We start from the raw sequence: 25,917 nt of genomic DNA, 5'->3' as shown, positions 1-25,917 counted from the left end.
GCATCTGTGCTATTTTGACATGGCTCTGCCATCTTGTCCATCCAGCGTCATAACTCTCTCCCCCTCCCCCCATCACATGATCCCTATACCCCCGACACAGCCAGTCATTCCGTGGCATCACGTTCTCATGTTGACGTCACAATGCACTTCTGGCAGTTGCATGTGACATTGCACGTATGTTCTGGGAGAATGATCTGACCGTCCCTCGGCTGTTAATTAGAATTGATTTCAGGCTCATCCCAGTATTTCATTTGCCCTCCAGGTGGTTGGCTCACGTCCCGGGTTCCTGGTTGAAATGGTTCCCAGGCATAATGGATTGATTTTAACCACCAATCACACTGTTTCGCCTCATTGCAGACCATAATATTCTTTACTCCCCAGCAGGGGTGCTCTGAGGCTGCATCAGCTTAGGACCAACTGATGCGGTTGCCATGGAGACTCGAGAAGCATCTCTCTCCATTAACATCTCGCTGTTTCATGCGGATCAAGAATTTAGCAAGTGACTAATAAATGCTCTAATTGCAGCTTGAACTACATGAGGAGGTTCCTCCTCTCACTGGTTGGTTGGTCAATGGGTTGGTTGGTTGGTGTGTGGGACCCGTCACCCTTGCAGATGTGCTAATGGGTTCAGAACGTGTGAAATGTAAATCCTCGTCCTCCATTGATTTCCTCATTATACAGTATGAGGTTTCAGTGTGCCCAGAGCATTCCTTCCCTCTCACTATATATCTATTTGTACTTACTGCATAGGTGAGAGCTGCCATATTGCTCTCCATGTGCTTCCAGGACAAGACCACGAGCCAAGAGCTTTTATACAGTTTCTTGCTCCTTTCTTTAAAGGCTAAATTTGCCCCCCTAGAAAAAAGATCTCGGTAATGATGTGGCGGGGGCAGGAGGTGGCGACAGAGCTGACGTTTATTTCGGTTCAGTGTGTTGCTAAGTGGAGCCACCGCATGTAACTGGCGATTAAAAGGAAATCCATAGCAAAAGAATCTGGTTTTTATTCCCTTTAATTGCTGAGTTGGAGTTGATATCCCATTGTGTGTGCTGCCATGGTGATTGCGGGATAATGACCCAGCCGAGTGTTTATTTCCTTGTTTTGAGAGCAGAACAATGTGTTTCTTGAACTGTAACTCCCAACAGCCTTAGCTAGCTGGCTGGCACAGGTAAAGGTTCCCTGGAGGAATGATTACCATTATAGTGAATGCCTGGTCTGAACACAAGCAGGCTATGATGTCATGAATGCATGATGATGTCGTAGATGAATCATAACCCATTCCATTCATAACATCAGGGGTGTCCAATCTGCAGTTCTCTGGCAGATACAAGACTACAAGCCCTGCTCCCTAGGATGCTGGGAACTGTAGGCTACTACTGGACTAGCACCATCACATGATTTCCTGCTGTCCTCTATACTGCAGCTATATATATATATATATATATATATATATACAGAGTATATATATATATATATATATATATATATATATATATATATATATATATATATATATATATATATATATATATATAGTGTACAGTGATGTCAGGTGTGGATAAGCATGACATCACCAGACATGTCATTCACTTGTTTAACCCTTCCCAGACTGTAGTGGAGTGCTGGAACTCTGTAGTTCTCCTGCTGTGGCTGAACTACAATTCCCAGAATGCTAGTTTAGCCATTGCTGCTAACGAATCTGTCCAACGTCACATTCCATCACTGCCTGTTAGACTTTACTCTGTTACCTATTCCTGAACATTGCTCGTTAGTAATTAATGATGATGGTGCACCCACTCATGTTCCCTATGTTGCTCATTATTTCCAGCGCATGCTGCATGGCTGCATAGAAATCTGTGCAGTCTGCATAAGGCTCCTACGTTGAAATAAATGTGTCCAGATTTAAAGGGGCAAGGGGGCAGCCTAATCTGTCTCTATATCACTGCAAACTCCTTGTATCCACTGATACTGGAAAATATATGCAGGGCTTAGACACAATAATGGAAACACCTAATGTAAAAGGGATACTGATTAAATATTAATATATTAAAGGGTTCCTATAACCCCCAAATTTCTCTTTTTTTTCCCCTACGATTGTGCTCTCTCAACCCAACATTTCTCCCCCTACTGCAAACAACCTAACCATGTTTGCATGCAGAGGTGTGTCATTAAGGGGCAGATTTATCAAGAGTCGAATTCGAAATTACAATTTTCTAATTTTTTCATGGTCAAAAACTGTCAATTTCGACTAGGGAGTTATTCAAATTCCATTCGAGATTTTTTCGGAGAAAAAACTCGAGTCGAGTTTGATTGAATTTGAATCGAATTAGATTCGAGTTTTCGGTTGGTTAAATTAGTTTGAATATTAAAAATTGTATTTTTATTTATAAATTTCGACTAGTATATCTATCTATATAGACTCCATTATAAATAAATAATCCACATCTTTAAAAACAATTACCTTTTCCTCTGTAATAATAAAACAGTAGCTTGTCCTTGATCCCAACTAAGATAAAATTAATCCTTACTGGAAGCAAAAATAGCCTAATGGGTTTATTTCTATGTTTACATGATTTTCTAGTAGATTTAAGTGGGATTATTTATCAAAGTCTGAATTTATCTCAATATTTTCTGAAAAAAACTCAGACCAAATCTGCACAGTTTTTTTCGGCTTATTTATTAATCCACTTTCCCACAAATTTTGTTTGGGAAAAAAAAATTGTGTAAGATACGAATTTTTCGGAATTTCCTCCCAAAAACTCCAAATTTCACTAATTTGTCGGAATTTTCACCCGAAAACTTCGGCTTATTGCGCGAAACGCAGCGCAGATCGAAAATTCTTTTTGACTTCTCCCATTGACTTATATGCAACCTCAGCATGTCTGAGATGGCGGATTTTCGGATTTGGACTTTTTTCCATCTTCGGGGTATAATAAATTCCCGAAAAATTCGTGATTTTGTTTTTCACAAAAAATTTGTGTATACTAAAAAAAAACATACATAGTTTTTGGATTTTTGGCATTCTAAGTTAAGTAAATAACCCCCAAGGTATGAAGATTCAAATTACCTAAAGCGTTGTTATCCGGAAACCCCCAGATCCCAAGCATTCTGGATAACAGGTCCCATACCTGTATATTTTTATACAGTATACTAGTCCAACCTGGAGATATATATATATTTATATATATATATATATATATATATATATATATATATATATATATATATATGTGTGTGTGTGTGTGTGTGTCCCATCTTTCAAACAGTGGGTGGGCCTCAGAGCCAGAACCATAGAGTAGTTGTACAATCACTCATTAGTGGGACTCCCCAAACAAATAAATTCCTATGGGTTACTGATTTCGGTTCCTCTCATGGTTACAGAATCGGGGCGCAGACCGGAGGTGGTGACAGTGAGTACCTCCGTATCCGTCACGGTGCACAGCAAGACGGCCATCGCTGCAGGTAGGACATTGTACATTTACTATCCTACTTTTTATAGCTCTTGGTTTATGTTTATGCATTGGTTCAGCTCAGATTGCACCAGAGGAAGCCACTGTCACTCTGGAGAACATAGAAAAGTCTGGCTGCAGGCACAGTAAGCAAATAGTACAATACAGAATATCTCATCATAGGTTTGATGTTTAGGCTGCAGGTTGGGCAACTCCAGTACTACTCGCCCTACTTTCTTCTGCGTTCATTTGTGGGGCCCGAGTCCGTCAGCCCTTTTCAAATTCCCAAAAAGCCAACTGTGCTTAGGCCATGTTTATTTCCGAACATAACGGGCAGTCTGTTATATAGATTCAATGTGGCAGAGATTCCTGTAGGAGGAAATCTCAAGTGACTTGGCTGCCAAGGAGCATTACCTCGGGGCTTAGGAAACGACTCAGTTTGGCTGCAAGTCACATTAAAGGGAAAAAAAGCCAATGTCTCATCTGTATGGAGATTCATAGTGACAAAATTAGCATTAAGGAAATTTGTACATTGGGTCGCCCAGGGGCAGAAGACCGACTATGGTGCCCCCTCTTCCTCTGCCTCGTCCGTTTCAATCCAGGGCTCCTGCTGATTGGCTGAGATAAGTAGTTTTCTTGCATTTAATAGGCCCCTCTTATTTCTACCCAGGGCCACTATTAAAAATCACTATGTTGTTAGCAGGGCCCTCCACCTTTGGGGGCCCTGGTTATTAGTCCACTGCTGGGTGGTGGGCCCTGCCAGCTAAGTATTATGGGCCCCAATTTAAAAAAAATGGGGGAACTTCTGGCCACACTCTTCTCTACCCAGCCACGCCCACACCGGCCTCACCTGAACACTTTCCCCTTTAAAGAGGTTCTGGGCAGTATAAGAAGGCACTTAAAGGGAGAGGGTTATGTAGTATGAGCAGGACTTACAGGCAGGGGATACAGAGCAAGCAGCCCATTGGCCTGTTAAAGGGGACCTGCCACCCTAAGAAATAATTCCAAATTGTTATCTATTGTGTCTGTTAAGAAAAATAAACTTTACCTACACTATATAAATTATTTAAATCTTGGTTGCAGTCAGCCTTATTATTCACCACCACAGCAAACAGGCAGCAGCCATTTTGTGGCCACTGTTATTAAACATCTCAAAATCTTGAATGGGGGACCTGTCTTGCCTTTGCATTGGCTACACAATTATAGACTGTGAACAAGGAGGGGCAATGTGGGGAGTGCAGCCACATGTAAGAAAGGTAGAATGAAAAGTGAAAGTCATTGCTTGCCCCGCCTCGGCATAGAGGAGGGGCAGGAAGTATGTGATTGACAGCTGAAATCTTTAAATGCATTTATAACATTGGGTTTCATGTTTAATTTGGAAAGGACTCTTATCATACAGCTTTTTATGTTTGGGTGACAGGTTCGCTTTAAGGACACACCCCTAAGGGGCTCACCATTAAAGGACACTTAAATCTCTGTCAGTATATCATCTCAGTTTATCTACTTCCCCTTTAATCCAAAAACACACATCTGTAACTGTCAAACTCCTAATAGATGAAGAATCAATTGCATTAAAGGGGACATACAGTGTATAGCTTTCATAACAGTGTAGCTGGACCCAGGTTAAAGTACAATGGGAGTTGTAGTCCAGCAGCTGTAGAGATGGATTTTTAAAGCAACAGTGGTCAATAAAAGCGTCCGGGCCCGGGCCCCGCTGCCTAAGTAATGTGAGAGGCTTTTCCAACGAGTACCCTATTGGTCTGGTTTGCACTTGGTGGAGTCAGTTTTAGCAACTGTATATGTCCCCTTTAAGATCACATCCAGTCGCAGGTGCCGGGAGTTTCCCTCTGACTTGTTTATAAACAGTGAATAAAGGTTGGTGTATTGTGGGTTGGGATCTTGCTGTCAGACGGAGATGACAGTTAGCCGGCACTCATATTGTACTTACTGTAATGTTATCCAGTTGCCATAACAGTGGGGTCCCCAAGGGCTGTGATACGACTGGGTTACCTCCCCCCTCCCCTTACTCAACAATGGGATCCCCCCTGAGTCTGCCCTAAATGTATTGCTGAGCGGAAGTGGGGCATTCTCGGGGGTTGCCATGGCAATCAGCATCTCCTTCTGCCTGAGTCATTGGCTGCCAGATGTAAAAAAGCCAGCGCTATCCTGGTGGCATGTCGGCGGGTATTAACCCCTTCATCGCTTACCTGTTCCTGCTTCTGGCTTGTGATACATTTACTCTTTAGCCCTTTCTTGCTATAAGGCAAATGATATCGGTTACTTGAATAGAGCACTATACTTGTTCTTCTTGTTGCCCCAAGGGCTTACAATCTCATTCTTGCCGCTTTGTTTTCACCTACAATTCCCACCGGCTCTGTTCGCATCTGTTCACCCTTAGTTTGTCAATTAAAGGGCATAGAAACCCAGCTAAAGCTTTTTTTCCCCAATATATTGTAGATCGTGAAGGTATTTTAGTTGTTTTTTTACTTTACTGTCCCTTTAATCTGTACCAAAGCAGTTGCTATAAGGCAAATTATACCGGTTACTTGAATAGAGCTCTATACTTATTCTTTTTGTTGCTCCAAGAGCTTACAATCTCATTCTTGTCGCTGTGTTTTCACCTACAATTCCAACCGGCTCTGTTCGCATCTGTTCACCCTTAGTTTGTCATTTAAAGGGCATAGAAACCCTGCTGACGCTATTTTCCCCACTAGATTTTTACTTACTTTACTGTGCCTTTAATCTGCACAAAAGCAGTTGGCAGTTTGTACAATGGTGCACCCCTTTAAAAAAAAAAAAAAGCCAAGGAAGGGTTAATCGACATCTGACAGGGTCACCCTAAAGGCGGACGCGTTATTGGTACCTTTCCTCCTGGCCTGATGAAATGGGCTCTCCCAAAAGGAGTGCACACGGTTGCCATGGAGACGAGGATGCGCGGCTCGGCTTTCGGTCTCGGCTGCTGAGCATTTAATCTATTGTATAATCTCCCATCTGTTCTTTCCTGGTGGAAGTGGGTTTTGACATGTGTATGGGGCTCTCTTAAAGGGAGACTCCACCCAAAAACTGTTTTTTTGTGCCCAATGAAAGAAATTATCATTCTAAGCATATTTCCAATATCCATTCATTCTCACTGGGTTGGTAATGTAATTTCTGTTGACAGCAGGGTCTGTCTGGCTGTTTATAATTTCAGCACTGCTGGTTCTGACTCTTGAATGGGGCTCTCTTAAAGGGAAACTCCATCCAAAAATAGTTTTTTTTTGGTGCCTAGTGAAAGAAAATATGATTCTAAGCCACTTCCCATTATCTATTCATTCTTCATTCTCGCTGGGTTCATAGTAATGTGTAACTGTCATTTTTGTTGACGGAAGGGCCTGTCTGGCTGTTTATATTCTCATCACTGCTGGTTCTGACTCGTGATACAATCTCAGAAGCCAGCTGGTTATCAGACCTGGAGAAGAAACTGAGTGGGTCCATAAAACAAAAAGGACATGTAGGGATGGTAGTATGTTACTAATAAGCAGGGTACAGCAGCCTTGTGTTGCTTTGTGTCTGGGTGAGAACTAATGGCTGAACATCCAAAAGAAAGGGGAAGTATACCCCCTGCTACTAAGTGGATAGGCCCCATTTTTTTAACAATGGGAAGGGATTGATTGGTCTTGCTAAACCCCCAGTCCTCCTCCCATTATGCCTACAACGTGCCCACAACGTGCCAACGTGGCCTCTGTGTCTCTGCCTCTTTTTAATCCCAGTCCAGACCTGCTGGGCCCCTCATTGGACTTCACCTCTGTCCCCATTTGATGGCAGCCCTTTATCTGGGTGCACCCAAAATGCTGTCAACTCAGGGGTCCTGAAATGAAAATAAGAGAAAAGTAAAACAGGGTGCAGAAGATTTTAGGCAAGGAGCTGCCATACTCATGCCTAACCTATAAATACAATAACAATATAGTAAAGCGACTTGAATATTTGTGTTTAAAGGGGAAGTAAAGTCTAAAACAGAATAAGGCTAGAAATGCTCTATTTTGTATACTAAACATAACAAACTAATTTTTGCAAGACCAAGACTGTGCACATGCTCAGTGTGGTCTGGGCTTCTTAGAGATCGTCATAAATGATCAAACAGGACAAGTCAAATAATATCTGCCAGAAGCCAAGACTGATTAATAATCAGAATATACAGACTGCACTGGGTCCTGTGTTGTCATGTAATCTAATGTGGATTTTATAGTTTTTGTATTGTTTAATACAAACTTTCTCCAACTCTGCAGAACCAGTGGCTGCAGCAAAATAATCCTACAAATAGAATCCCAGTTTATTGGTTTAAATCTGGCTCCATGATCTTTGTCCCTGTAGCTGGAGTTGGAAACAGTAAAGGGGAAGTAAAGGAAAAAATAAAATCCAATACAAATCTCTACACAGTCGTCGACTGCTCTACAGGGAAACAAACAAAGCTGCTTGTGTTCTGCATGGCTGGGAAGTAAGGCGGGGGCTCCCCTGCTGTTCATAAGTATGATTGTTTCCCTGCAGAGCAGTTAGGGACCGTCTGACAATTCCTATCCACAGCAGTAAATGAAGAGAGAATTTCACTGCATACAGTCAGGTTTCTTATAAAAACGGTACATATTTCTTAATTAAAGTAAATTGGACATAGGTTTCTTTTTCATTAAAGAAAGTTAAAAATTGGAATTGTTTTTTTGCCTTTACATGCCCTTTAAATGTAAAATCAGTGTCCAGTGTCGGACTGGGATACCAGTGGCCCACCAGAAAACCTTAGGCTGAGGGCCCACTTTCCAAACTTTTATACCTCCTCTCCTCACTCAACCTCTTTATTCTCCTAGTCTCTTTTCTCTACATACTAAACTCTATTCTTCCATTATTAAGCCTCTTTATTCCCATAAAGAAATAGAGAATGACCATGAAATAGGCCAAAAGGTTAGAAGCAGGAGGGCCCACTGACACCTTGGCCCACCGGGAGTTTTCCTGGTATCCCGGTGGGCCAGTCCGACACTGTCAGTGTCCATTTAAAGGGAATTTATCAGAGGAAAAACCATATGTTCCCCAAGCACTTAATGCCTTTCAATGTGATCCTGAAATGCCAGCACAGTCGGCAGCTGGATGTACCTTCTGCAGATTAGCAGGGGCCCAACTGCCAGCGGCCATATGCTAAAGCCATAAAGCTGGGACATCGGCGTAGGAATTGGGCGGAGGGATAACACAGCACGGACAAATGCAGCATTGCAGCTTATTACACCGAGGCAGGGTGGGCTGGGGTGAGATTATAAGACCAACTAATAATAAACTGCCAGGCTGATTGGATGAATTTAATCTATTATATTTTTATTTATATGGCCGTTGTCATGTACTAATGATCTGGTTGGTTAGGGCTACAACTTGCACAAAGGCACATGCAGGTGAGTGTATATATTGAGCAGTACAGGCCGCGCCCCTCTTTCCTTTGGGCTCCCCCAGTCACAGGGTATCATATAACATTTAGGCCTGGCTGTGAACAGTCGGATTGTCTGATTGGCTACAGGTTGGACTGCCCCCCTTTAGTTATTTTAACCCCAGAAAGAACAGAATCAGTCAAGTACAGAAATACAATCTTTATTATACCCGTGGTACAATAACTCCAACCCACAACCCATTCACAGTTATATGATGCCAACCTGTCGTACAGATCAGTGCAGCCTATTATTGCCAAGCGACGAAGGTTGGGGGGGAGTGAGGTGAGGAAGAGGAGGAGATGCTAAAATGTCTCTCAGTATAATGGGCACAAGGGCATCTTATCTCTCCTTGCCTGTTACCCCAATGTTTCTATATATCTGTAACCTTGTTATGAGCTAAGGGGGCCCAGTCTGAAGGTTAGTTAGGGGGAGATTTGGGGTGAGTGCTTATTTGTGCCCTGGGTACCCCTGGAACTATAACAGGGTGACTGTTACCCCAATGTTTCTATATGTCTGTAACCTTGTTATGAGCTAAGGGGGCCCAGCCTGAAAGTCAGTTAGGGGGAGATTTGGGGTGTTTATTTGTACCCTGGGTACCCCTGGAACTATAGCAGGGTGACTGTTACCCCAATGTTTCTATATATCTGTAACCTTGTTATGAGCTAAGGCGGCCCAGCCAGGAGTCCAGTTAGGGGGAGATTTGGGGCGCGAGCGCTTATTTGTGCCCTGGGTACCCCTGGAACTATAGCAGGGTTGACTGTTAACCCAATGTTTCTATATATCTATAACCTTGTTATGAGTTAAGGGGGCCCAGACTGAAGGCCAGTTAGGGGGAGATTTGAGGTGTTTATTTGTGCCCTGGGTACCCCTGGAACTATAGCAGGGTGACTGTTACCCCAATGTTTCTGTATATCTGTAACCTTGTTATGAGCTAAGGCGACCCAGCCAGGAGTCCGGTTAGGGGGAGATTTGGGGCGAGCGCTTATTTGTGCCCTGGGTACCCCTGGAACTATAGCAGGGTGACTGTTACCCCAATGTTTCTATATATCTGTAACCTTGTTATGAGCTAAGGGGGCCCAGCCTGAAGGCCAGTTAGGGTTAGATTTGGGGTGAGTGTTTATTAGTGCCCTGGGTACCCCTGGAACTATAGCAGGGTGACTGTTACCCCAGTGTTTCTATATATATCTGTAACCTTGTTGTGAGATTAGAGGGGCCCTAACTTAAGGTTGGACCTCTAAGGGGAGCTGTAGCCGAAAATAAAAGGGGTGCTTTAAATCCCAATAATATCAGATAATAGAACCCCAATTGATCATGTTCTTGCAGCTTTGGTATTTGGTGGATAAGTAGTGGAGGACCAGTACAGAAGTGGCAAGACTTAGGATGGGGTTTGAATCCATATATATTCAGTATATATATAAAATATATTCCACATTTCTAGAGACTCTGAAAGACTTAAAGGAAAGGGGGTTGTGGGCAGTGGGGTACATGGAGAAAGGTGGGGGGCAGAGATTAAACAGAGACATGAAAGACATCATTGCAGTACAACACAGAGCATTGAGCGACACAGTATAAAAATATATTTGTATTGTAGCTTGTTCTCTATGTCCTTCGGTTTACATTGTTTTCTCTAAACCTTCCCCTTGGGTTTCAGCCTGAAAGGGAAAAAAAAGAAAAAGAAAAGGCCTTTGCCATAAAAAGAATAATTGGTGAGCTCTTTATAACAGAATCAGCCGGCGCAGTACTTAAAATGCCTCAATCTATTAAATGTGCCCACGGTTCATTAATTATTAACCCCCCTTTGATCTGACTGAGGCTACAGGACATTATTATGCTTCAGCAGCAAAGAGGGGGGCAGAAAGGTTCAATACAGAACCCCATGCAGACTGAGGGGGTTCATATCAGTCACAAGCGAGGGGCGGGTGGGATTCCATTGCCACAGTAAATCTGATGGTTAAACCAGTTTATCCTTCTCTGTCTCTTGGGGTGACAGTTTGAACAACAAGTGCATCATGCCCAAGTAAATTAAAGGGCATATAAACCCTGTCTAATGATCTAGTGCTTAATACATGATAGTATTCCTGTATGTGGGACTGGCTGTAGTTGCAGTTTCAGCCTTGTGTAAGTTGCCATTGTCACTCAGAGGCACATGACCTAGCAGCCCATGGGGGTGGGGTTTGATGGCATTTGTGGGCTTAGACATGGTCTTAATGCATAGAAATACAGGTATGGGACCTGTTATCCAGAATGCTCAGGACATGGGGTTTTCCGGATAATAGATTTTTTTCCGTAATTTGGATCTTCATACCTTAAGTCTGCTAGAAAATCATGCAAACATTAAATGACCCCAATAGGCTGGATTTGCTTCCAATAAGGATTAATTATATCTTAGTTGGGACCAACAAGCTACTGTTTTATTATTATAGAGAAAAAGGAAATTGTTTTTTAAAAATTTTGATTAATTGGATAAAATGGGGTTTATGGGAGCCGGCCTTTCCGTTATTCAGAGCTTTCTGGATAACAGGTTTCTGGATAACGGATCCCATACCAGTTTAAGATGTCTCAGCTTGGGCAATGAGATACCATGAAAACTGGGAGAATACAATGGTGCTGTATTGGTGCCCAAAACTACCAGCCCCTTCAACGCAAGGGGAGTAAACAGAAACTGTACTGCAATAAAAAAAATTTGGGTGGGGGTGTGGCATTGCACCCCTCCACTTTCGCCCCAAAACTTATGAGTATCCATCCTACTAATAGTTCTGGCACTGCTTTAATTCCATTATTATCACAACATGTATGGGGCCTGTTATCCATAATGCTCAGGACCTGGCGTTTTCCAGATAAGGGATCTTTTCCGTTATTTGGCTCTCCATGACTTAGAAATGATTTAAACTTTTAATTAAACCCACTAGGAATGTTTTATATCCAATAAGGATTAATTTTATCTTGGTCGGGATCAATTACAAACTACTGTTTTATTATTACATTTTTAAAAATGGGAATTCTTTTTTGAAGATGTAGTCTATGGGAGGTGGCCTTCCTGTAATTAAGAGCTTTCTGGATAACGGATTTCCAGATAAGGGATCTCGCACCTGTATTTTTCATTATTTTGTTTAGCCAGTGTCAGATTGGGGTTTCTGTGCCCAGGGCTGCACCACCCATAACAGACTCCCCAAGGTTTTTCCCTGGTGCCCGACTGCCCAGTCCTGTTATTCAGTGGCTTTTTTGCCCCTTATTCTCTTTAGATTGGAGGGGGGGTATGTATATACTTTTAAGTAATCAGCTCCACCAATCAGGAGGTTGTAGCATTAGCTTCAGCTTTACGGAACCCCAGCATCTTCCTTCAATTAGTATAAGGATACAATATCTTTATAATGAGAAAAACATTTGGGATACTCGGCTCGAGCAAAGCTTTTACCCAAATCTTGCCCCCCATATTCCTGTGCTTGAAACAGCACTACATAAATAGGCACCCCTGCTGCAGTCTTGGAATCCTCCCACTGTTAACAGTTTGTAATCCATTTACCCCCTCTCCCCCAATTTCCAAAGTGTCTGTATAAGTCAAAGAGCACAGTTTAAGGATGTCGGAATATGTCGGGAAACATTAAGCGTAAGGGCATTTGAGAAATGTCAGCCGGGTGATTGTGATCACATTATTGCCTCGTTTGCAGGAGAGTTTGTATCCATTGAGATGAATTGCTTGAGTCCTGTATCGGTTCTAAAGTTACTGTATTCCAGTGATCTCAGGTCCAAATGGTTCCATTACTTCAAACCAAGGACACGGTTTTAGTACAGCGCCAAATAGCCTTTAATTATATATTGTATACTGATTTCGGCCAATGCTCCTCCTAAAGAGTTAAACCCACTTCTTTGCTGGCTGTTAAAGTAATGGACATTATATCCTTGGCCAGTCTTTCGGAAATACTCTAAAAAGATGTTTTTCGGTTTGTTATGGTTAAAGTAGAAAAATAAAATCGAATGGATCTCGATCTTTCCTGGTGGCACGGCGTATTATTTTGTGCTGCGACCCGCAAAACAGATTGTCACACTTACAAAGATTCCTCTTCAATAGTCCGTCAGTCCTAAGAAGAAAAAAAAAAAAGAGGGCAAGAAGGTGTTGCTGGGTTAAGTGCTTTTCGTTTCATCCGAGCACCGTGATTGGTTGTTAAGCAGGGCTTGAAATCTTAACGCCTTTAGCTGCAAGGCGGAATACGATTGGCTCATGTTGCCCGTAGTAGAAAGGTAACAGAGTGCTAGACGTTCTAGAGTGGTGGAAACACGGAGAGGACCTCATGCCACCGAGGAGATCTGTCTCTGTTCCTCCTGCTCTCCCTCTGCATCTCCCATCAGCGGCTGCCTCTTCTTCAGCTCCCGCTGGTATTTAGCCATTAAAGAGGCGTAGATGCAACCGTAAGCAGCCGCCACAACCATCATAATGCAGACCACGCCACACACCACTCCAGCGATGATCACTGTACCGATAGCTCGGCGAACGCTGGCCGGGCGGTATCGTTGACGTTGCGGGCATTCAAGTCCCGGGTCTGGCTCTAATGGAGCAGGACTTGCCTTTGTACATGGAGGTCCCGGCTTGTCTGCTGGCCCGGAGTTGTTCTCATCCTCCAGCTGTGAGCAGTAGCTGAACATCTCCACCGGGACCATGCGGATGTCTCTCCCACGCAGGTCCTTGGGGAGAGTGCACTGGAGCTCATCCATCTTGCCCCCTAACAGAGAGATAATGTCAGGCTTTAAACATGGCAAGATGAATAATGCTATTAAACTATTAGGTGTTCTTAATAATCACTGTCATGTTAACTCCCTGGGACACCCCAAAATGTTGAGCTATCAAGGATTGAGTGTTCCTGCTCTCCCTAAACATCTTTTTGGCCCCATGGTTATGCTTCTTCTTGGAAAGAACGACCCATGGCTCATCCATAATGCCCCGTCATCTCTAATAAGCATAATCACACATGTTCTGAAGTTCTACTAACCTCGGTAGGTGAACCACTCCATCCAGTGCTTGAAGTCTCGAAGGTTGCAGTCGCATTCCCAGGGGTTGTCCCCAAGTTGTATGGTCTCCAGGTTGCTCAGAGGCTCAAATGTCACCCTGTCCAGGCTCTGCAGCCGATTGGAGCGCAGAGAGAGCCAATGCAACATGGGGAGGTCATCAAAGAGCCCTGAGGGCAGCTGTGAGAGTCCATTGAGGGATAGATCTAACCTACGTAGAAGGGGTAGCCCCTGCAGAAGGTCACGGTCCAGGCTGCGGATGCTGTTGTTGCGGAGACGGAGCTCCGTCAGGTTTCCCAGATCACTCAAGAGCTGTGAAGGCAGCTGGTCCAGAAAGTTATTGGAGATGTCCAACCGGTGAAGCGAGCTGAGGTTAGAAAAAGCTTTTCCAGAGAGTGAGCTTAGGCGGTTGTTGAGGAGCAGCAAGGTTCGTGTATCCTGGGGGATATTGGGGGGTACAGATGTGAGACCCCTTCCACTGCAGTCCACTTCCAGGCTGCTGATGTTGCACTTACACAGAGAGGGGCAGGAGAGGAGGGAAGAGGCAGCACAGAGGGACAAGCAGCAGAACAGAACTGGGGGGCAGCAGACAGGGGAATGAACAATAGAGGGACATAGTGGAAGAAAGAAGAAAGAGCAGTTGGGAGACATAAGAGAGTATCCAGTAGAAGGGAGAATAGAGGAAAGAAGTTGATGGGACCATGCATCAGGGTCAATAGGTATCAGGGCAGCAAGGGGATACAAAAAAGTGATAATGGGTGAAGGAACAATATGTAGGGTTAGGATCAGATGAACAGAGGGAAAATAAGGGGGAAAAAAATAAAGATCTTAATTAATAAATAAATTAATAAATTATTAAAAGTAGTTTTGTTCTAAAATTCTAAACCCATTAGTCTCTCCCACAATGTTATATCATATTATTATCTAAGGGAAACAATATAGTTTGTAGTAGTGTATGTATGAATATAAATATACAGAGAAGGAATGTTCTGGGCACACAATAAGCTATACCCTCATACTGTACTGTCTAAGGGAATCAATATGGCACCTCCCTCCTCCCATATGTATAAATACAAATATACAGAGAAGGAATGTTCTGGGCACACAATAAGCTATACCCTCATACTGTATTGTCTAAGGGAATCAATATGGCACCTCCTCCCATATGTATAAATACAAATATACAGAGAAGGAATGTTCTGGGCACACAATAAGCTATACCCTCATACTGTACTGTCTAAGGGAATCAATATGGCACCTCCTTCCTCCCATATGTATAAATACAAATATACAGAGAAGGAATGTTCTGGGCACACAATAAGCTATACCCCCATACTGTACTGTCTAAGGGAATCAATATGGCACCTCCTTCCACATGTATAAATACAAATATACAGAGAAGGAATGTTCTAGGCACACAATAAGCTATACCCTCATACTGTACTGTCTACTCTAAGGGAATCAATATGGCACCTCCCTCCTCCCATATGTATAAATACAAATATACAGAGGAGGAATGTTCTGGGCACACAATAAGCTATACCCTCATACTGTACTGTTTAAGGGAATCAATATGGCACCTCCCTCCTCCCATATGTATAAATACAAATATACAGAGAAGGAATGTTCTGGGCACACAATAAGCTATACCCTCATACTGTACTGTCTAAGGGAATCAATATGGCACCTCCTCCCATATGTATAAATACAAATATACAGAGAAGGAATGTTCTGGGCACACAATAAGCTATACCCTCATACTGTACTGTCTAAGGGAATCAATATGGCACCTCCTTCCTCCCATATGTATAAATACAAATATACAGAGAAGGAATGTTCTGGGCACACAATAAGCTATACCCCCATACTGTACTGTCTAAGGGAATCAATATGGCACCTCCTTCCACATGTATAAATACAAATATACAGAGAAGGAATGTTCTAGGCACACAATAAGCTATACCCTCATACTGTACTGTCTAAGGGAATCAATATGGCACCTCCCTCCTCCCATATGTATAAATACAAATATACAGAGGAGGAATGTTCTGGGCACACAATAAGCTATACCCTCATACTGTACTGTTTAAGGGAATCAATATGGCACCTCCCTCCTCCCATATGTATAAATACAAATATACAGAGAAGGAATGTTCTGGGCACACAATAAGCTATACCCTCATACTGTACTGTCTAAGGGAATCAATATGGCACCTCCTCCCATATGTATAAATACAAATATACAGAGAAGGAATGTTCTGGGCACACAATAAGCTATACCCTCATACTGTACTGTCTAAGGGAATCAATATGGCACCTCCTTCCACATGTATAAATACAAATATACAGAGAAGGAATGTTCTGGGCACACAATAAGCTATACCCTCATACTGAGAGGGTGTGTGGAGATTGTGCTGCTGGAGTGTGAGTTTCCCAGGCCCATTTTGGGTCTGGGGGAATCTGATTCACACACAGTTACAGGGCCCTGAGCCTTGTGAATTTGTTTATTTACCAAAATGAGGAAGAAAACAGCGATTTCAAGTAAAGGCAATAAGTCTGGAGGAAAAAATCCCAGGACACGTCTGGGAGCTGGAAGAAAAGTAACACAGTCTGGAGTTCTGGCTAAAACTCTGGAGGGAAAGAAGCCCAGTGAGAGGCAGAATGTGTGTGAGGAGCTGAGGGCTCTGTCTGCTGCAGGGAAACAGGAAAGTCCCAGTAAAGCAAATGGAGAGGTCCCAGTACCTGGAATGGAGTCTGCAGCGAGTGCTGCTAATGCTCAGGATTCTACTGCTGCCTCCCTTGATCCAGTGGGGCAGATGGAAGCTGTCAGTGCCATGGAGGCCAGAGATGACCCTGGGGAGGGCTGTAGTGAGGCCCAGAAGCCTTCTGATTCCAACATGGAGGCCAGTGTTTGTATGGACAGTATGGGGGCAGGAGATTGTACAGCAAAGCAATCCAGCTGTGAGTGGGGCAGTCGGCCAGCAGAGGGAGCCCCTAACAGCACATCTCACTTCCCTGTGCACAACAAGCAAGGCCGTGAGGCAGAGCAAGCAGCCCAGCAATGGAGGCCCAGGAGCAGCAGAGCCCAGGAAAGTGCTGGGGGAAGGGCAGCAGTGGAGAGAGACTGTGCAGTCCTGGCCAGGAGAGTAGCAGAACAAGCACTGGCAGCAGCAGATCATCCAGGTAACCCACAACTTACTGGGGACACTTGTCAGGGGGCCCAGAGTGATAAACACACACAGAGTATTGCAGCCCCTTCTAATGAGGGGTCTGGGGACACTGTTCTGATTTCTGATCAAATCATAAAGGCAATTAAAGTCATGGAGAGTTTGCAGGCCAGGAATGTTAAACTAAACACTGACATTATGCGAGAGATAAAGAACATTTCACTTGCACAAGGGGAGCTGAGGGCCCAGGGTATCAGGAGACTGGTGACTCTGAATAAAGAGCTGGAGCAACTGGAGCAGCAGATACAGGGGACTATGATAATAATAAAGCACTGGGAGGAATTCTACAGCAATAAGGCTCGCTTTAAGCAAATGGAAGGAGTCAAGAGCATTGCAAGTGGGACTCTCAGCCAAATTATTTTGGACTTGAATTCTGGTCACCAGCAGCCTTTTATAGAGATACAAACAATGGTTAATGCTGCACCAACTGTTTGTGCCAATACAAGTGTGAGTGGGCAGCGGCTGGAGGGTAACTGTGGTGGAGGGGCAAGTGTGGCGCATGCAACTGGTGCAGATGCTGCTGTGAATGGGGAAGTTGGGGGACCCTCACAGGCTGAATGTGGGGTGGTGGGTGAGCACGAGGTGCCCGGGGTGGGTGAGAAAAATGCAGTACAGGGTGACAATGCCAATCAGTCCAGCCAGAGTTTCTGGGAGGTTTTTTGTTAGGGAGGAGCAGGAGAGAATTGTGCATGATGGGCCAGTTTTCAAGCGCAAGAACGTGGTCCGGATTAAGTGGGAGGGAGAAAGAGCAAAAGCCCCTGGGAGTAGGTTTGTGTGTCGCAACCTGATAAAGCAGTCCATGGGTTTTACTATAGCTGATGTCAATGCTTTTATATCTGTGTCCGACACTGAATATGAAGTGAGTTTCATGACATCAGTGGGGCTGGAGAAGTTCTGGGCACTTTATGAGCAGAAGAAAGGGCTGTTGGACTGGGAAGAGTTTACGGCAGTCCCAGTCTCTAGGCCGGAGGTAAAAACAGTCACTATCATCTTCAAGCACGAATCTATCCCCCCAGAAGACGTGCTCATTTGGCTGAAGAGACAGTGCACAGTTCTGTCCCCCCTTAAAAAGGTTTATAATGAAGAGGGTTTTTGGGTGGCTGGATGGCGGGTCCAGGTCAGGCTGGGGATGGAGAACAACATCACCAAACATCTCCCTAATTCTTTCTTTATAGGCAGAGAGAGAGGCACCTGCTTCTACCCTGGGCAGCCTCGCCAATGCTTCAAATGTGGGTCTAGACGGCATCTAGCGAGCAATTGTGACACTAAAGTTTGTGTAATGTGTGGGGCTCAGGGCCACGTGAGCAAAGAGTGCAATAAGATTCGGTGCAACTTGTGCTCGGCCTTGGGTCACTCACACCGAGACTGCCCAGAAGCTTGGCACAACATCAAAAAGGCTTGTCCCACTGTGGAAAGGGAAATGTTTGAGCCAGAGGAGAGTCAGATGGAAGTGGTCAGTGAGCAGGAGAAGGTACAGGAACCCCCAGAAGCAGAAAGGGAACCAGTGAGGAATGAGAGGGAGGAAGGGAGGCAGGAGGAGGACGCAGCTCTCGTAGAACAGGCAGAAAGAGCTGAGGCAGCAGAGGCAGAAAACAGGGGCAAGGCAGAAAGAGCTGAGGCAGCCGAGGCAAAAAACAGGGGTGAGGAATGGAAAGTGGTTGGAAAGGCAAAGAAAAAACCAGGCAAAATAGTTTCCAGCAGCAACCTGAAAATATCAAACAGGTTTATTCTGCCCGAGGGCAAAAGCTGGGGTGAGCTGGCAGAGGAAGAGGAGGATGAGTTCAGGAGGATTGAGAAGGAGGCAGAGGAGGCAGATGGGGAAGTAATATCAAGGAAAGGAGCAGGAAAAGAAGAGGAAAGAATTGTGACTCCTAGTAAATCCCCCAGTCCTATCAGGGTGCAGAGTGAGCCTGAGAGTGGGGAGATAGTGGAGGACATGGGCAAGAAGAGGAAGAGCAGATCACCCGAGGGCAATGGGCAAGGAGCCTCAGGGGAGGATAATCTCAAGTTTCTTGAGGGTGATGGAGCATTTCAGGAGACAGGGGGTGTACAGGTTAAAAGATTCAGTGAGGAAGGGGAAAAAATGCCACTTAAAGTCCCAAAAACCTAAACTAGAAATGGCAGGTCTAAACATTAAATTCTGTACTGCCAATGTCTGCAGTATAAAAAATTTTAGGACAAGATCAGATGCTTTTAAGACTTTAGAAAAGTGTGAAGCAGATGTGATATTTATACAGGAGACCAGGCTCGTTAATAAATCTGAAATATACAGTGCAAAAAGGGACTGGCAAAAGGGCCCATCTTTCTGGTCCATTGCTGAGGAACCAGCAGGAGGGGTAGGCTTCCTTTTTGGTGGTAGAGTTAAGATAGTGGTCAAGCGCCTTGTAGAGATTAAGGTCGGAAGATGTTTGATGCTTGATGCCATAATAGATGGGGTTTCCTTCCGGCTAATCAATGTATATGGGCCACAAATGGCTGCAGAGAGAAAAGATCTTCTTTTGACATCAAGCAATATCTCTGCACATCAATGCATGTAATCCTTGCTGGTGACTTTAATTTGGCACTGGGTCAGGGGACAGAACCGGCAGATACAACAAATATGAGGGGGCGTGTCTCAGTGACATAGTATCCCAGGCTGGTTTGGTAGATGTTGCCTCATTTGGGGGGCGCAAGGCTAGACACACCTATTATTGTAGTAATAGAAGCAGTAGATTGGACATGGCTTTTGTCAAAAAGAAAGAGAATTTCTCAAATGTGAAAGTAGTTGACTTTTCAGACCACTTGGCCTTGTCTTTTACGTATGGCACCTCCGATTCTCCTAATATGGGGAGAGGCCTCTGGAGACTGGGGATTGGTATATTGACAGAAGAATCCACTAAGGTTTCCTTTCAGAGGCTCTTCTCAGATCTGCTCTCCAAGATAGAGTTCTATGACTCAGTGGCAGAGTGGTGGGAAGTGGCAAAAAAATGTTTCCGGTCCTTCTTTAGATCCCTGTCTGTAAAAAGGGAGGGTTCCAAGCAATGGAAGTACCAGTCTTTGAGGAAGAGGCTGGAGTCTTGTATTTCGGCTGGGGTGGTAGGGGAAGAAATTGCTCGACTCAAGTCCCAGATGAAGCAGTGTTCAGTATAGTCGCCAAAAATCTATGGTTCTGGAGAGAGATTTTGGGGCAAAAAACTCCCCAGATCCTTTCCAGAATTGCAGGAAAACGTTGAAAAAGAAACTGGTGACAGGCCTCATAGACCCCCAGGGTGAGTTACAGAAGTCAAGGGAGGGAATCCTGGGGGTGGTGAGGTCATACTACACTGATTTGTTTGGGGGGAGAGATTTGGACGAGGATAGAATGAAGGCTTTCTTAGAGGCAACCCCATCTCCTGATGTAAGTAATTTGGACTTTTCCCCTTTGGTAGCAGACATTACTGAGGAGGAGGTGCAACAGGCAGTTGATAACCTGGGATGTAAGAAAGCTCCAGGTCCTGATGGGCTAACTGGAGTTTTATAAGACCTTTAAAGAAAATCTGGTCCCAGTATTAACAAAGGTGTTTAATGACTGTCTACAGAATGGCCTGACTACATCTATGCAGTACTCCTCTTTAATCCTGCTATCAAAGGGGAAAGATACAGCACGTATTGAGAACTGGAGGCCAATTGCCCTTCTGAATACAGATAGAAAGATTCTCGCACGGATCCTTTTTGTTCGGTTATTATTATTTTCAGACACTTTATTGTCCATGTGTCAGTTTTGCACCGTGCAAGGGCGGAGCATTCTTGGGGCAGTCCTCACAGTGAGAGAGGCGCTAGAGACATGCAAAGCTCAAAAACTGGGGAAATTTTTTTTATGTCTGGATCAGGCAAAAGCCTTTGATCGGGTGAACCACAAGTACCTATGTTTTGTCAAAGTACAGTATCCCGGGTAAGTTTATTAGTTGGGTAAAAGTGTTGTATGATGGGGCAAAGAGCTTCCCACTAATTAATGGCTGGTGTGGCGATGATTTTGAGGTGAGGGCAGGGGTAAGGCAGGGCTGCCCTTTAAGCCCCCTTCTGTATGTTTTTGCCTTGTATCCTTTTCTAAAGGCGCTGCAGGGGTGTGGTTTGGAGGGGGACGGCTTGCCTTGCAGTCAGTCCCTTGAATTAGTCGCCTATGCGGATGATGTGACGATAGTAGTCTCAAAGCCTGAGGAGGTGAGAGAAGTGTCTCGGTGCATCAGAAGTTACTCGGAGGCCTCAGGTTCTCTGGTCAACTATGAAAAGTCGGAAGCTCTTTGGAGTTTAGAAGATGAGCCCAGTTTTAGGATGAGTGGGTTCCCCACAGCCCCTATGCAGGTCAAGATATTGGGCATCAAATTTGGGAGGGGTGACAATGCTAGGCAAAACTGGGAAGCGAAGATAGATACTGGAATGGCAAAAGTTCAGCAATGGAAATCTTGGCGGCTGACCTATAGGGAAAGGGTGAATCTGATCAAGACTTTTCTGCTCCCTTTGTTTTTGTTTGTCTCTTATGTGTTTCCCGTGCCAGAATCTCTCTACGCTCGGATCCATAGTCTGTTCTTCCAAATGCTTTGGGGGAGCAGACTAAATCCGGTCAAAAGGGGCGTCACATTCCTACAGCGGAGAAAGGGAGGGTTAGGGATGATAAGTCCGGTGGCTTTCTTTGGTGCCATATTCTTAAAGTTTAACTTTGGGAATCTGGCCCAAAGCACAGACTGTCTGTGGGAGTGCTGCATCAGGAGCTGGGCATTGCCTCTAATCAAAGACTGGGTACAGGGCGGCAGGGCTAAAGAGGTCCGGGTCAGATGTGCCTATTTCCCACCACACATCTCCCAAGCATTAAAGCAGATGAGGAGATGGGAGATCAGGGCACCAGAAATCTCTTCTTGGTCTAGGAAACAGTTGTATGAGAAAATCTTGGAGACCTTTTTTGTCGTCCCTTTAGCTCTGAGGGACTGTACCAGCAGTTTAATGGAGGAGTGCATCAAGTACTTAAACTGCCCCAGACTGCCCCCCAAATTGTTTGATAATGCTTGGCTCTCCTTGCAGGGTAAACTCTTTGTTAGGGGTAACATGAAGCACCTGAATATTGACAGCAGGGAGTGCCCCTGGGGGTGCGCAGTAGAGGAAACCTCAGAGCACTTTCAGGTTGATTGCCCCATTTCTGGAGAGTTATATAGGCAGGTGCTGGGAGTCCTGGGAATCTATAGGAGATGTGCCAATAATTATAGTGAAAGAGCCTATGGGATAGTGAGTAAGAGACACTCGTACAATAGTGAGACCCTGTTTATTGTGTTTTCTGCTGTGCGATATCATTTATGGCTGATGCGCTGTAGGAAGTCTCTGGGGAATGAGAGTGACACCATAGATACAACTGTCAGGAAAATTCTCAGTGAAATTTTGTATATTAAACTTAAGGAGGTGAACCGCATGAAAGAGAATGTGAATCTATGGGTTCATTTGGATTTTTCTTGGGCCAATTCTTTTTGTTATGATATTTCTTAAAGTGTCACTGTAATGCATGTAATATTCTTGTGACTTGTTCCGTATGAAGTCTGAATTTTAATGTAAATATGTATATTTTCTCAATAAAAAATTCCCTCCTCCCATATGTATAAATACAAATATACAGAGAAGGAATGTTCTGGGCACACAATAAGCTATACCCTCATACTGTACTGTCTAAGGGAATCAATATGGCACCTCCTTCCACATGTATAAATACAAATATACAGAGAAGGAATGTTCTGGGCACACAATAAGCTATACCCTCATACTGTACTGTCTAAGGGAATCAATATGGCACCTCCTCCCATATGTATAAATACAAATATACAGATAAGGAATGTTCTAAGCTATACCCTCATACTGTACCACGCATTGCTTTATATCTGTGCCGAATACTAAAAGGGGCAGCATTGTTACCAACCTTCAGTCGCCTAATAATACCCCTGGGTTATCTGCATACACAGGTACAGAGGGTTCTGCAATTAGGGGCCCCATAGCAAAGGGGGCCCATGAGATGTAAAAGGGCTTGTTTGATGGGTCGACTTTAAGAATAATGGGTGTGGCTTAGTGGGCATTCATTGGTCCCCCATTTTACATTTTGGTAGGGAAGGTCCTCTGCCCAGAGGCCCCGTCCACCAATAGCTTATTAATAGGGGCCCCTTGGGGTTTAGGGCCCTGACAACTTGTAGTATGGAACCTCATTATTCCTGATGGCAGCCCTGGTCCCACAGTAAGACACCCCTAAACTTGGAGTACTTCTAGTTACAATTGGTAATAGCCTTACTTCCAGTACAAACCTCACCCCTTTAAAACGGAACACATATGGAATCCACAGCCTGCATGGCTAATTAGCAATTTATTTAGATGCATGCTGCAGACTGAACTGATTTATGTGCAGCCATGCCTCAATGGGCCCCCTACACCTCCTGGGCCCCCAAAAGTCACAGGGTCTGCTTCCTGTATAGTAACTTCATTTGGGCTAAATGTTCAGCAATTGCCTTAGAGATGCAGAGCGTCCGAGTTCCGTTAATTAATTCTCACTCAGCAGGTTGATTAATTATGGATCGGATACGGAAGAGAGAAACTGATCCTTATTGTTCAGGAGAGTAGTGCTAACAGATAACAGTGGTACAATAGCAATCCTCAGCCTGTGGCTCCTGTTTGCTTATGGGAATTCACAGCTGAGTGTTAGCTCTTAAGGCCAGGATTCCCTGTGTGGTGAAATATGATGGCGATACCCAGACTGCCGATGCAGAATGCTTTTAGCTATTGAATGAATAGCAGCTCTACCCTAGGCTGGGGCCCTTACTGGGCACGTTAGTGGTGCCCGGGTGTAATTTCAGCCCTGAGAGACAACTGTAAGCCGATCGGTGGGTATGAAATGGGAGAGGTGAGCAGTGCTACTACCCTGTGCTTAAATAATTCACATTATTCATATGGTGAGAAATGGAGCAAGTTGGCCACGTTTGTCTCCCCCTGCCCAGATCACTGCCTGGCACACCTCTTACTTTCCCACAATCACATTTAATAACTATTCAGACTATATTCTCCACTCAGATCTTGCTGGACTACAACTACCAACATGCATCATGATTTTTATATGAGGTTAATGCATGCTGCTTGCTGTAGGTCCCACCAGAGCCCCAATCCTTACTGGATAGCCTGGGGCCCCCATGTCTGTAGCACTGACTCTTATAGTGAGCTGGTATCTGAAATGATAAAACCAGTGTCCAAGGGAGGGAGCACCTGAGGGTGGCAGGAGGGAGAAGGAGCGAGCACCTGTGGGTAGAAGGAAGGAGCACCTGAGGGTGGCAGGAGGGAGAAGGAGGGAGCACCTGTGGGTGGTAGCAGGGAGAAGGAGGGAGCACCTGTGGGTAGAAGGAAGGAGCACCTGAGGGTGGAAGGAGGGAGCACCTGAGGTTAAAAGGTGGGAGCATCTGAGGGTAGAAGGGGGGGGGCACCTGAGGGTGAAAGGAGGGAGCATCTGAGGGTAGAAGGAGGGAGCACCTAAGGGTGGAAGGAGGGAGCACCTGAGGGTAGAAGGAAGCAGCACCTGAGGTGGAAGGAGGGAGCATCTGCATCTGAGAGTAGGAGGAGGGAGCGCATGAGGGTAGAAAGAGGGAGCATCTGAGGGTGGAAGGAGGGAGCACCTGAGGGTAGAAGGAGGGAGCATCTGAGGGTAGAAGGAGGGAGCACCTGAGGGTTGAAGGAGAGAGCATCTGAGGGTGGAAGGAGGGAGCAGCTGCATCTGAGGGTAGAAGGAGGGAGCACCTGAGGGTTGAAGGAGGGAGCACCTGAGGGTGGAAGGAGGGAGCACCTGAGGGTGGAAGGAGGGAGCACCTGAGGGTGGTAGGAGGTGAAGGAGGGAGCACCTGAGGGTGGCTGGATGGAACAGAAGAGGGTGTCAGGATGGAAACAGGCAGCATCTCCCCTTCCTCTCTGTGAATATTTCTCTTCCACATCAAAGTGAGATGTATTAATGTTTCATTAGATAAATGATTAGATGTTTCCCTTTAATGCCTCACTTTCCCTCCCAGCATCTGATAAATGGATGTGACTTAAGGGAGACAGTTATATTAGGAATGATGTTTCAAGTGAACCCTTTCTCTGCTGGAGAGACATGTGATACTCTCGTGTATAGGGGGGGGGGGGGTAAGATCCTTGTAGTTATTCCCCTTAAAGTGACAGTGCAGCATGAAGGACTTAATGTGCTTATAGGAAATCTGCTCTCTGTTTCTACATATGGGCCGGAGCTGCTATACTGATTACTAGGCACTTTTAGAGACGGCTAGGGGATGAAATTTTGGAACCACAGGGGTGGACAGACTTTCTAGCTCAGTGATCTGACTAACTCTAAGGCAGCAGAAAGAGCATATTCTTTCTGGAAAGGTTTTCATATGATAAGAAGATTGACTATTCGGTAATATCAATTTACTCGGGATAAGTGCTTGTCAGATAAAGCATTTTAGGCAGGGGTGTAACAATAAAGAATAAAGTACCCGGCAATGATTGCTACATACAGGCGAGTGACTCAGCCCCATGCCGTCACATTCGCTAAATTTCCATAAGATTCCGGCCCATTAGCGGGATTCTAATTCACCAACAGGGTGTGAAATCCTTTTTGTAGCTGCTTGTGCATATCCAGGCTATATTTAACTCTTGTGCTGCTGGCGACCCCCGGGGGTGCTTCCCTCCCCCAGAGCCCATATCGCTTGTCACGTCGGGGGCAATGATACAATCGTTCAGAATTGAGCAAATTGCTTGTGCTTCTGGGTGCCGGCTCGTCTGTGGCTTTGGGGACTCAAAAC

At 44.7% G+C, this 25,917-nt stretch overlaps 2 protein-coding genes across 7 annotated transcripts in view; one reads left to right on the top strand and one right to left on the bottom strand.

Moving 5' to 3' along the window:
* LOC108704584 (voltage-dependent calcium channel subunit alpha-2/delta-4) overlaps nucleotides 1–25,917 on the top strand; it is a 106,135-nt gene that overhangs the window by 39,033 nt on the left and 41,185 nt on the right. For all 5 annotated transcript variants that reach the window (XM_041585924.1, XM_018241177.2, XM_041585923.1 and 2 more), the window contains one exon: nucleotides 3,380–3,460. In XM_041585924.1, coding sequence (XP_041441858.1) covers nucleotides 3,380–3,460 — 81 coding nt within the window. The remainder of the gene's footprint in view (nucleotides 1–3,379; nucleotides 3,461–25,917) is intronic.
* The window catches only part of lrtm2.L (leucine-rich repeats and transmembrane domains 2 L homeolog), a 29,839-nt gene continuing 15,270 nt past the window's right edge, over nucleotides 11,349–25,917 (bottom strand). For both annotated transcript variants that reach the window (XM_018241176.2, XM_041585926.1), the window contains exons 3-4: nucleotides 13,874–14,464; nucleotides 11,349–13,606 (exon numbers count right to left, since the gene is read on the bottom strand). In XM_018241176.2, coding sequence (XP_018096665.2) covers nucleotides 13,176–13,606; nucleotides 13,874–14,464 — 1,022 coding nt within the window. In that variant the 3' untranslated portion in view covers nucleotides 11,349–13,175. The remainder of the gene's footprint in view (nucleotides 13,607–13,873; nucleotides 14,465–25,917) is intronic.

The sequence above is a fragment of the Xenopus laevis genome, chromosome 3L (genome assembly GCF_017654675.1).
Source record: "Xenopus laevis strain J_2021 chromosome 3L, Xenopus_laevis_v10.1, whole genome shotgun sequence".
NCBI classification, from domain to species: Eukaryota; Metazoa; Chordata; class Amphibia; order Anura; family Pipidae; genus Xenopus; species Xenopus laevis.
The sequence above is the reverse complement of the archived record's forward strand: the minus strand, read 5'-3'. Positions and strand labels throughout refer to the sequence as shown.